Source organism: Oncorhynchus nerka, linkage group LG12 (assembly GCF_034236695.1).
Source record: "Oncorhynchus nerka isolate Pitt River linkage group LG12, Oner_Uvic_2.0, whole genome shotgun sequence".
NCBI classification, from domain to species: domain Eukaryota; kingdom Metazoa; phylum Chordata; class Actinopteri; order Salmoniformes; family Salmonidae; genus Oncorhynchus; species Oncorhynchus nerka.
This window is the reverse complement of record NC_088407.1, coordinates 35,694,149-35,706,365: the sequence shown is the minus strand read 5'-3', so window position 1 is coordinate 35,706,365 and position 12,217 is coordinate 35,694,149. Positions and strand designations below refer to the sequence as shown.

General features: G+C 44.2%; 1 protein-coding gene across 9 annotated transcripts in view; it reads left to right on the top strand.

Moving 5' to 3' along the window:
* LOC115138195 (calcium/calmodulin-dependent protein kinase type II delta chain) overlaps nucleotides 1–12,217 on the top strand; it is a 110,224-nt gene that overhangs the window by 91,737 nt on the left and 6,270 nt on the right. For 3 of the 9 annotated variants that reach the window (XM_065025548.1, XM_029674777.2, XM_029674776.2), the window contains 6 exons: nucleotides 310–432; nucleotides 603–686; nucleotides 940–982; nucleotides 2,781–2,821; nucleotides 6,827–6,874; nucleotides 7,910–7,958. In XM_065025548.1, coding sequence (XP_064881620.1) covers nucleotides 310–432; nucleotides 603–686; nucleotides 940–982; nucleotides 2,781–2,821; nucleotides 6,827–6,874; nucleotides 7,910–7,958 — 388 coding nt within the window. The remainder of the gene's footprint in view (nucleotides 1–309; nucleotides 433–602; nucleotides 687–939; nucleotides 983–2,780; nucleotides 2,822–6,826; nucleotides 6,875–7,909; nucleotides 7,959–12,217) is intronic. The other 6 variants (XM_029674779.2, XM_029674778.2, XM_029674783.2 and 3 more) reach the window with 3 other exon arrangements.

The following is a 12,217-nucleotide window of genomic DNA, read 5'->3' as shown; positions in this document are numbered from 1 at the left end:
CCAACGCCTGTCCCAGACAGATCGAGTTTTCGAACGGGAGAGGGACAGAGAGGAGAGCGGCAGGGGGACAGCCCACTGCAATGGCTCAAGCCCAACTTGGCTCTGGAGACGAGCATCTTCTGCTCAGTGAATCTGTTTTTTTGGCAACTATGTGATGTTTTTTTTTGCCAGTTTCTCCAAGGACACATTTTCAAACAAAGCTGAATGGAGGGAGTGAAAGAGTGAGGGAGGGATGGGAGGATAGATGAGTGGATGGATGGACTGATGGATGACGAGCCTCATTGCCTCTTTCAATTTTCTCCCCGTCAGTTTCCGTCCCCTGAGTGGGACACAGTGACCCCCGAGGCCAAAGACCTGATTAACAAGATGTTGACCATCAACCCTGTCAAGAGGGTCACCGCCACAGACGCACTCAAACACCCCTGGATCTGTGTACGTGTCACTCACTCACTCACTCACTCACTCACTCACTCACTCACTCACTCACTCACTCACTCACTCACTCACTCACTCACTCACTCACTCACACACAGTTCAATGGTCCTATGAGCACACCTACAGACTCATGACGTTCTCCCCCTCTCCCCCTGTCCTCTCTGCAGCAACGCTCCACGGTGGCGTCCATGATGCACAGACAGGAGACGGTGGAGTGCCTGAGGAAGTTCAACGCCAGAAGGAAACTCAAGGTGAGGGAATGTTTCTCACAGGACTTCATCAGGTGTCGTGAGTGAGACTTTGAGAAAGTGACAACTCGACTAAATCCGAGCCCCATGCTTGTCATAGAGTGGACCCTGAGCACTAAATGATGTGGTCATTAGCATCACAATCTATCCACCTAATGTTGGACACACTGTGTTAGGAGGGTGAGGTGACAGTGTGCCAAGTATTACAGCCTCGGCGGTCCGTTTTTCAACTCTCTGTTCCTTTTCCCTTCCTCAGGGTGCTATCCTCACCACCATGCTGGCCACACGCAACTTCTCAGGTACGATGCATCTACCTACTGTGTTGTGGTTTCTTTCAAGGTGTCTCTCTTTTGGCTCTGTATTGTCTTGTGTTTTTGCTCCTTCTCTTCCTCTCGCTCGCTCACCAGATCAACATTTAGAATTCTCCCATCAGCTGCTGCTTAACAATGCAGCTGGATGTGTTATTTCACCGAAAAACACTTGAGGAAAACAATGGGGAGGGATAGAGGGGCAGGTGTTAAAGGAAGGACTGATGGCGTGAGAGAGGAACAAGGATGAAAGAAAAGCACGAGCGTATGGAGCGACTAAATGTGAAAGACGCATGAGTTGTAGGGGAGAACTCCAGGATGAATACGCTGGCCTTTAAAAGTACCACTATCAGCCTGCTCTCAGTTCATATCAGTAGAGACTGCCTGGAGACCAGTGGAGCGATGCTGATCGATGCGGATCAGACAATCTGGGCCTCTTAAAGGGCAATACTTTAATATTTTGTCTGTTAGTTAAAAAATATTGATTTTCTCTCTGGTGATGAGTGAAGGGGAAGGGGAAGGGGATAGGGTCAGTTGCACAACTGAATGCATTCAAAGGAAATATCGTCTGCATTTAACCCAACCCCTCTGAATCAGAGTGGCTACTGGAGGAAAGATGTGGACTTCACTTTCTCCTGCTTCCTTGTATTTATTTGGGCAATTTAGTTCAGGCAAGAAAAACACATTGTTTAATCTCTCTCTCCCTGTCAAGACTTTGGTTCTCTTGTTAACAGAAAATATTTTATTTAAAAAGTACATTGTTTTACATTTTCATTCCATATAGCCAATACTTTTTTGTTCAAGAGCAAGACTTTACCAAGACCAGTGGTATTCAAAGTCGGGGTCACAACCCTTTATGGGGTCGCCCCACAAATAAAAAAAACCTACAGATTATTATATGGGATCAATATACAAACTTTTTTGAGAAGGATGTTATTGAGTATGTAATTATTGGTTTATTTTCATTTTGATAGAGATGAAAACGCTATGAATCTAAGGTTATTTGGTAATGTAGAAATGTACTGATTTTCAAGGTTGTCATTTGATTTGGAAATGGGGTGGGTATTCGCAAGGAATTATTTTGGGAAAAAACGGGGTCCCCAGAAATTCTGGCGGAAAAAAAGGGTGTCCTCGCTGAAAAAGTTTGAATTCCACTGCTTGACACCTGTTTTATTTACCTTTTGTTTTTTCTCCATTCTGTCTTTGGGATTGTGTAACCTTGTGAGGTAAGAGTCTCTGTCATGGAAAGAGGCATGCCTTGGCACTGCTCTCTACCCATGTGCCCGTCTTGGTAACTTGCACCCCTCTCAGACGAAACGTTTTTCCAAACACCTTTCTTCTTCCCTCTCTCATACACTCTTCATACACTCTGTGGCTATTGTGTGACATCCCTGATCACTTTAACCAATCACTGAGCTTTTCCACGTGCCAGGAATCTCATCATTCTACCCGACCAATCAATTAGCTCGCTCCATGCGTGGACTATATTTGCATGTTGATTTAGGAGTCGGTGCTAACGTGTTCTCTATTGGGGAGTTGTCATTAACACGATGAGTCTTCCATAAGCAATACAAGGTCTCTATTTACAAGTGGGTGTGTTGGTAGAGGACATTAAACCTCAATTCTGTAGGACTGTCACAGTTTGCCCATAATTGGCTGTCTTCACTAGATTTAGTGTGTGTGTGTGTGTGTGTGTGTGTGTGTGTGTGTGTGTGTGTGTGTGTGTGTGTGTGTCAGTCAATCAGAGGTGTCCTCGCTGACCTTGTCCCCTTGTCCTCTATCCATACAGCAGCCAAGAGCCTGCTCAACAAGAAAGCTGACGGCGTCAAGGTAAGTTATCTCATCGACTTCTGCGATCTTAACATCTGACAACGCACATTGACACACACACACCTTTTAGTTATGGACTCATGTAACTTATATTGTAACTGACAGTCTCGGAAGAGAAGTTGGAATATTTCTACAGTACATTTGTTTCAGCTGCCAGCAGTGAAATGGTGTCAGTTTGAGTGCTGCATGACTAAGAGCAGGCACCAGACGCGATTAGGACACGCAGGTTGAAATGTCAAAACGAACTCTGAACCAACTACAGTTGAAGTCGGAGGTGTACGTACACCTTAGCCAACTACATTTAAACTCAGATTTGTACAATTCCTGACATTTAATCCCAGTAAAAATTCCCTGTTTTAGGATCACCACTTTATTTGAAGACTGTGAAATGTCAGAATAATAGTAGAGAGAATGATTTATTTCAGCTTTTATTTCTTTCATCACATTCCCAGTGGGTCAGAAGTTTACATACACTCAATTAGTATTTGGTAGCATTGCCAATAAATGGTTTAACTTGGGTCAAACGTTTCAGGTAGCCTTCCACAAGCTTCCCACAATAAGTTGGGTGAATTTTGGCCCATTCCTCCTGACAGAGCTGGTGTAACTGAGTCAGGTTTGTAGGCCTCCTTGCTCGCACACACTTTTTCAGTTGGGGAATTTCTCCCATTCTTCTTTGCAGATCCCCTCAAGCTCTGTCAGGTTGGATGGGGAACATCGCTGCACAGCCATTTTTTTTTAGGGACATCGAAATGTTAGCTATTCATATCAGATCCAACAATATCAAGGGACTAGAAATCCAGGGCTTAAAAACAAAGGCGTCAATGTATGCCGATGACTCAACTTGTCTTGAATTCGTAATATGGATCCCCTGCACAGTCTCATTGAGGATCTAGATAGCTTCTCTAACCTCTCTAGATTAAAACAGAAGTACGGAGGACAAAAATAACTTATATATATTCTAAACACATTTTTACATACATGGAACTTTTTTTTTTTTTACACAGTAGTTACATATTGGTCTTTTGAGATACATTACATGTAACTACTGTGCCAAATATGTAAATGTAAATGTACATACCAAGTTATTTTTGTCCTCCGAGGAGGGGTGATGGATAAACCAATATATTTGATAACACCGTTACCCAAGGTGCTTATGGCAGGCGGTTTAAGCAGCTGTAGGAGGTTTAGCATCTAGGTACATTTGTACCTGATATATTTGCCCAAAAACTCTTTCTAAATCAGTCTATCTGCAGCCGTGTGAGTCATCGGTGTGTTTTGAAAGCACAGCAGGCAGCTTTTGAAGGATTATTTCAGGTTTAGCGCAGGGGTCCAGCATGTTACTCTCTTAAATGTCACTGCCTCTGAGGCTGTGTTGAAGAGTAGATAACCTAATGGACTGGGGAAATGGCAGGCATTACATTATTTAGTCCTGCCATCAATTTTGGTTTCCGTGTATGCTAAATCTTTAATGATTACAAATGTGTGCGGCAGGTAGCCTAGCGGTTGAGAGCGTTGGGCCAGTAAACGAAAGGTCGCTGGTTTTATTCCGACTAGGGGAAAAAAATCTGTCGGTGCCCTTGAGCAAGACACTTAACTCTAATTGCTAAGTCGCTCTGGATAAGAGTGTCTGCTAAATGACTCAAATGTAAATGTGTTTGTTGTAAAATAGCCTTTCTCAAAGACTGTACTGTTAAGTCTAGGGTCTTGAGTCTTGACACATACTGGTTGTGTTTTGGGGTTGTGATATTGGACCCAGTTTGTCCTGTTCTCTTTTTTGTGTTCTGTCTGAGACTGAGCCAATGCCAATATTGCTGGTATTCCTGTCCCTACTTTTTGTCCAACCTTACATCTACCACGGGTTGCCAGTTATGTGGTTGATTATAGAACACACAAGTGCTGTCTAGAGTGGTTGGTTTCAGGGTGGTTCAATCGGCCATTTGTAGATCCCTGGCCAAGGATAGTTGTCTAGTATCTTGGTTTAATGAGCAACCCATTGTATAAGCCTCTTGATGTGTAGTTTGAGTTTCAAGGCTAGCTCCCCATATCTCCCTGAGGAGAACCTAGTTCGACGATCAGGTGCATTCCAGTTGACCCATATTACCTAGTACTTTTTAAAAATTTACAAAATCAGGGCATGCAGTTCACAAAGGAATAGCATAACACTTTTTGACCTTAATTTTGTCCCCTGACGTGCTTCCGATGCAGACGATGATGTTCCTGCTAACAGTAAAAACCAGAAACTATTGGGCTGTCACAACGTCGTTTGACTTTAAATTTCAACAGCATTGGATAATTGCATGACTACTGAATTTGTATTTCTCATCTCTGGTTTAGAGCCACAATGGCACTAATTCGTTAGATTTAAGGTCTCCATAAACGACGTTAATAGTGGCAATTTAGGCTTCCCGAAAAACATTAAAAAAGTAGAGTGGAACAGCCGATCGCTTTCAAGTTCATGTTTATGAAGTTCTGTTTCAGCGAGGAACTCCTTTGCATGTTTATTCTGCTTATAATCCTCCAGAATAATGACGTACCGCTACAGGCTTGGAACCCACAGATTTGTCTCATGAACTTACTTTCTCTCACTCCTCTTTATACCCTGCAGAGTATTTGCTCGTTAACTCTTAACATTTTCACTCCCGCAGCTGTGTATTCCGGGACACCTCTCCTGTCTCTCTCCCTGCTTGGACCACCGGGTCCTTTGTTCCTGATATCAATCGCTGTTTCTTGTCTCCGTCTCTGTCCACTTACCTTTTTAGATCAACAACAACAAGACCAATGTAGTCACCAGCCCCAAAGAGCCCCCCACTCTGGTACACTGTCTGTCTTTCTGCCTGCCTGTCTGTCGGTCTGTCTCATCCTCCATGCTCGGGCAGCTCGCCTCACTCTAACAACGTCTGTCTTTGTTTTGTTCCCAGTGATGCCTCTTTTTAACATTGAATTTTTGTTTTATTTTTTTCATCACACACAGGCATTTACTTTTACTATGGACCAGTAGTCATTGCAGTTGGCATGTGCACTTTTTGCTTCTGCGTGTGTGAACAACTGTACATCCCGGGGTTTGTGTTTTTACTTTCACTCCACTTAAGCTCCCCCCCCCCAAGTTACCAAGGAAACCAATGAGACATGCTGGTTGAAACACGCATGCGTGCTTCCCAAAATAGACTTTGCACACTAGCAGTGAAACGCATCCTAAGATTACTCCGCTAGTGCCATTCGTGTCACCCTGTCACCACACATGAGCTTCAACGTGACCGTGCCATGGCATGCCTTATGACAGCCCACCTGTCGGCACTGCCCAGAGGGAATCGACCCAGACTTATCGCAGTTTTATCTACGCATGTTAGACATGTCAGGTCAGCCAAGAGGCCTGTACTGTATTTAACCAGCCCCGGACAGAACCGGAGACTCATCCCTAGTATAATGTCACCATTTGTAAATGCATACAAAATATTAGCTTCGTTTTTCCATCCCATTATGTATATAACCTCATGGCTTTTTAACAATGGCTATTACACTACTTCTAAAGTGATGGGGTTATGTATTTCTAGGTGTTAGAAATGTGGCATGTTGATGTTCTCACACACACACACACTGTCTGGAGTCAGTAAAATACGTAAAATACCTTCCTGTAGTTTATATCCAGGAAGGGCCTGGTGACTAGCATGCTTCCTACTGCTGTACACCTCCCATCCTGTCTTGGTTGCTTGTGTGTCTGTTTTAAATATGAATATCATAGCCTTGTCTTCTGATGCCTTTTATATTGCACCAAGTTGACGATTCAAAGATTTCTCGTTTTCATGGGAAAAGTTGGGCGTGCTGCATTAAAGCCCTTAGCTATAGCCTCAGTGGTGCATCGTTTGTCCTTGATTTTTACCCCCAAACTTGCCTTCTCCGAGGTTCCTTTGGCCCCTTTTCTCTCTTTCTTGTTAACTATTTACCACGCCAATTTCCTGTCTATTTAACCCCTTCTTCACCCTCTTCCTCCTCCTCTCTGTGAACCAGGAGCCTCAAACCACTGTCATCCACAACCCAACTGATGGAAACAAAGTAGTGAGTAAATGGAACAGTAGTACCAAACATTTAGGTGTTTGCTGTTGTCCTCTAGTTAGCAGAGTGATAAGCTAGTTTGGTTTTTAAGTTTGTGTTTCTTACAAAGCCTTGTATAACGCTGCATGCATGGCGCCTTGGTGTGTATGTCCTAAATGTTTGTTTCATTTGTGCTTCACACAGACACCGGACTTAGGACTTTGTCGACATGTTTTATCTCACGTTAAACAAATGTGCATGCTGCATTTATACACGGAGTATATAAAAACATTAAGAACACCTTAAGAAGGAATTTTAAGCCTTGAGACATAGATTGTGTATGTGTGCCATTCAGAGGGTGAATGGCCAAGACAAAACATTTAAGTGCCTTTTGAACAGGGTATGGTAAAAGGGTGCCAGGCGCAAAGGTTTGTGTCAAGAACTGCTACGCTGCCGGGTTTTTCCACGCTCAACAGTTTCCTGTATGGTCCACCACCCAAAGGACATCCAGCCAACTTGATACAACTGTAGGAAGCATTGGAGTCAACATGGGCCAGCATCCCTGTGAAACGCATTCGACACCTTGTAGAGTCCGTTCCCCGACGTGCTAGAATGCGATCCGGTTTGACGAATGTGGATCCAGGGATATGTCTCCTTTAGATATGTTGTTGTTAAAACGCTTTGTGCGTGAAGATGTGCATTCGGGTTTTTCACTATCTGAGTGTTGGAGTAGTACTGCTAGTGGCTTGCTGTTAAAATTACATAGTTCAAAACTAGGCCCTACAGCTTGTATGACCAGAGTGAGACGTCGACCTATGTTTAAATCTGTTCTGTCACAATGTCAATGATGATATTTTTGTTTGTGTAACTATAGCCCAAAAGAGTATGTTTAGTTATCCAAATCTGTTCTCTCAGCGGTTCCGAAGATAATCAGTTTCCTTTGCCCAAACTATTTTACTCATCTGACAATGCGTTTACTTCTCTTGTGCTCCCCGCTTTATCCAGTTTCAACAGCTGACAGGGGTTCATTGTTCTCAGCTGTTTGTTCTTGTCCAACAGGAGTCCAGTGAGAGTGCAAACACCACCGTGGAGGATGAGGACGTGAAAGGTAGGAGCACACACCTGTATTAGGCAAGTAGCTCGGTGTTGGCTGTGCATAGTCTAAGTGAAAGGGAATGTGTTATTCTCACAGCACTGACGTGTTGGCATGTATTTTTGTCCTACTGATTTTGCATCAATATGTACTGCTATCCCTGTTTTTCTTTTGTATAATTTTGTTTGTATAAATTCATCAGGTAAGCATGTGTTTATCCAGGCATCCATTCTGCTTTTTCATTTAATATGCTTTAATTAATCCACTTCATCTGTCCATCGTTATTTATTTTACCCCCTTTTCCTGCCCAATTTTGTAATATGCCATTGGAATCCAATTGCGATCTTGTCTCATCACTGCAACTCCCCCAACGGGTCGAGCCATGCGTCCTTCGAAACATGACCCGCCAAAACGCGCTTTTTAACACCCGCCCGCTTAACCCGGAAGCCAGCCGCACTAATGTGTCGGAGGAGGAGGAAACACTGTTCAACTGACAACCGGAAGTCAGCCTGCAGGCGCCCGGCCCGCCACAAGGAGTCGCTAGAGCACAATGAGCCAAGTAAAGGCCCCCCCCCCCCCCCGGCCAAACCCTCCCCTAAGCCGGACAACGCCTGGGGCCAATTGTGCGCCGCCTTATGGGACTCCAGATCACAGCCGGTTGTGACACAGCCTGGGATCAAACTAGTGACGCTTCAAGCACTGTGATGCAGTGCCTAAGACTGCAGCTCCACTCGGGGGAGGCCCCCTGTCTGTCTATCATCTGATCATGCACTGCCATCCTCCAAACTTGTAACGCTAGAATGTCTTTCTATATCAATACATTTTAGCTGCAAGACTTTACTTGCACTGTCAGTCCTGTGAATGATGTCATCTGTCTCACCGTGCATTTTCTTTTTATGAAAGTTCAATTGATGTCGTCCTTCTGTTTTCACTGTGTTTGTTTAACATTTGAGTCATTTAGCAGACGCTCTTATCCAGAGCAACCTAAAGGAGCAATTAGGGTTAAAGTGCCTTGCTCAAGGGCACATGGACAGATGTTTCACCTAGTCGGCTCGGGGTTTCGAACCAGCTACCTTTCGGTTACTGGCTCTTAACCGCGAGGCTACCTGCCAAGACCAATGGTATAGGAAGTACAATGGGTGAATTGTGGCCCAACTTTGATTGTCAGTGGTGCATTTTACACCCACTCTGCTGAGCTAGTTAGTGACTCATTAGTGATTTGGAACTGTGTCTACAGTGGGTTGTGGGACTAACCCAATGAGAGCAGGCTGAGTCTACAAAGAGAAGCCATGGGGGAGGCGTGGACACTGTGTACAGTCGTTTAGGGAGCCAAATCAGGCTCTGCTGCAGGCCTTGCATGATTTCCCATTTCGCTGCTGCCCTGTTGGTCCACTGAGCCAGAACAGTGTGTGTGTGTGTGTGTGTGTGTGTGTGTGTGTGTGTGTATGTGTGTGCTTGAGCAACACCATTACAGATAGTCATTAGTAGCATTTGTTCACCTTCCTCTTCAAATGGATGGTTTTGCTGTTTCTTGTTTTTTTTAGAAACCCAGAGGGGCAACATTGCGAGACTACCGGGAACGCTTGCAAAGCAGACCAGGCTGGGGTTTGGGGTTGGAGAAGTCGATGAGAGAAGTGAAATATTCTTCCATCGCTGTTAATTTTCTCGAAATCTGAAGGCACGACCTGGATTGGAGCCAATGTCTTAAGTAGTCGAACATGTTATTACTCCAACCTCATGAAAGTGACAAACCGACACGCTTTCACAAGGAGTGCCTTTGATTTGACGGCCTCCATGTGCGCAGTTCGGCGCGAGACCACCGTTAGACCCGATTTACGTGTTTCTGCGCACGAGTTTAGCTAGCTAAAGTCGCTATGACATGGCCTACAAGTGTGATCGGGGATTTCCTTGTATGACGTCATGGCATCTGGGGAGCGTGACGATGACCCCAATCACAATGATTCATCTCCTCACTCTACATTCCTCCTTCAAATGGCCCGAGGCGGGGATGCAATTTCATTGGTCCATCTCATGAGCTACCTGCTTTGAAATGGAATAAGGAAATCTCATGAGCTACCTGCTTTGAACAGTCACTCCTAGCTCCTAGTACTTCCTAGCTATGGCAGTTTGTGTGGAGAGAAAATTATGTTTCATTGCATTTGAGAGTTGCTTTCTGTCAACGTTTGCATTCCATGACGGATGATTACTGATGGGTTCTGGCTTTGTGCAATGTGACACGTCTCATTACTGTTTTCTCCACCGAACGTGTCTGTGTTGCGGCTGTTGTTTAGAGACTCGTCATTTTCATATTCCCTTTGTTTTTCTTTGTTTGAAAGATGAAGGCATTGCATTTCCCAGTTTGACGTGGTCGTTCCATCACGCTGTGCGTGTGTAGGAGTTGGTAGACTGTAGGATGTGGGTTTTTGCATTGTCTCGCCCTGTATTTTCTACTGTTCCGAATAAACAACCAACCAAGCACCAACCCAACACACAGATACCTATCAGTGCCCAAGTGTCACTCACCCTGTAACATCAACACTTGCCAGAAAGAGGACAACCATCCCAGCATACATTTATCTGTTTTTTAAAATTAACATTTGTCATGACTTTCCTCCTCAGCATTTTGTTTCCAGATCTCCCACTGAGGACAAGGCAATGTCACTCATCCTTCATTCATTCAACCTTTCATTTCTTTTCTCCATTTTCCATTTTTGTTTTCAATCCCTCACCTCACCTCCATCCATCCACCCACCACTCATACCAATAACCCTTGTCACCCTGACATCCTTGCCCAAGTCTCCCGTCCCTCCTCCCCACGCTCCCCTTGCTTCTGGCGGGAGCACTCAGGCTCGTACCACTCCTCCTCCTCTTCCTCATCTTCCTCCTGCTGGTATTCTCCCAGTGTTTGGCCCAGTAGGGAGGAGTTGTGCCACTATGTTCTCAGGGCCCTGGTCACCTGCTACCTGCTCCTCCTCTTCACCTCCTTCTTTGTGGTCTTATTCTCCGTCCACCCTGCTGCCCACTGTGGGCCCTACCACACCCACACTCAGGGGCCTCAGCCTCAGCACCCCCTTGGGCCCCTGCCTAGCCCAGGCCCCAGCGACATGCAGTGTAAGTTTGCCCAGAGTGAGGGAGAGGGCACAAACTTAAAACAATTTCCCTCCAAAACCTACTACCCTCTGTGCCCCACTTTCCCTGAACGTCCCTCCATATCCTGTTGACCACTATCAGATGTGCCTCATTTTGAAGTCCACATTTGTTTAGGATATGACTTTTGGGCTCATTTGGTGCATGTGGTGAGTGAAAATACATGCAAATAATTCCCTCATTGTACATGGCACTAGATAACAAAGACTAAACAAAGGCACACACCCTGTTACTGTTTGTCATGGATCCCTGTGAAGAAGGGTCCTAAAAAAGTACCCCTTTTCTGAGGTTGCATGTTGTAGGTTGGCACGTTGTTGCACTCTGCTTCAGTGGCGCAAAGCAGCGTGAGTCTCCCACACAGCAATCCAGTATGTGTGTACTCTGCTGCCCTCTGGAGGTCATGGTCTGCCATTGGAGTAGTCAGTCTAACCAGGGGTTTGCCAGATCATAAGTACTGTGCTCATCATCACTGTCTTTTTATAATTTTTATAAATGTATACAGTAATGCATTTACAATGTATTACACCAAGGTTGGGCATAGGAAAAAAGTATTACTGCATTGTTGATACTAGAGGTCGACCGATTATGATTTTTCAACGCCGATACCGATTATTGGAGGACCATAAAAGCCGATACCGATTCATCTGCCGATTTAAAAAAATATATATAATAATAATTTAAAAAAAATTGTTTGTAATCATGACAATTACAACTATACTGAATGAACACTTATTTTAACTTCATATAATACATAAATAAAATCAATTTAGCCTCAAATAAATAATGAAACATGTTCAATTTGGTTTAAATAATGCAAAAACAAAGTTTTGGAGAAGAAAGTAAAAGTACAATATGTGCTATGTAAGAAAGCTAACGTTTCAGTTCCTTGCTCAGAACATGAGAACATATGTAAGCTGTTGGTTCCTTTTAACATGAGTCTTCAATTTTCCCAGGTAACAGGTTTTAGGTTGTAGTTATTATAGGAATTATAGGACTATTTCCCTCTATACTATTTGTATTTCATTAACCTTTGACTATTGGATGTTCTTATAGGCACTTTAGTATTGCCAGTGTAACAGTATAGCTTCCGTCCCTCTCCTTGCTCCTCCCTGGGCTCGAACCAGCAA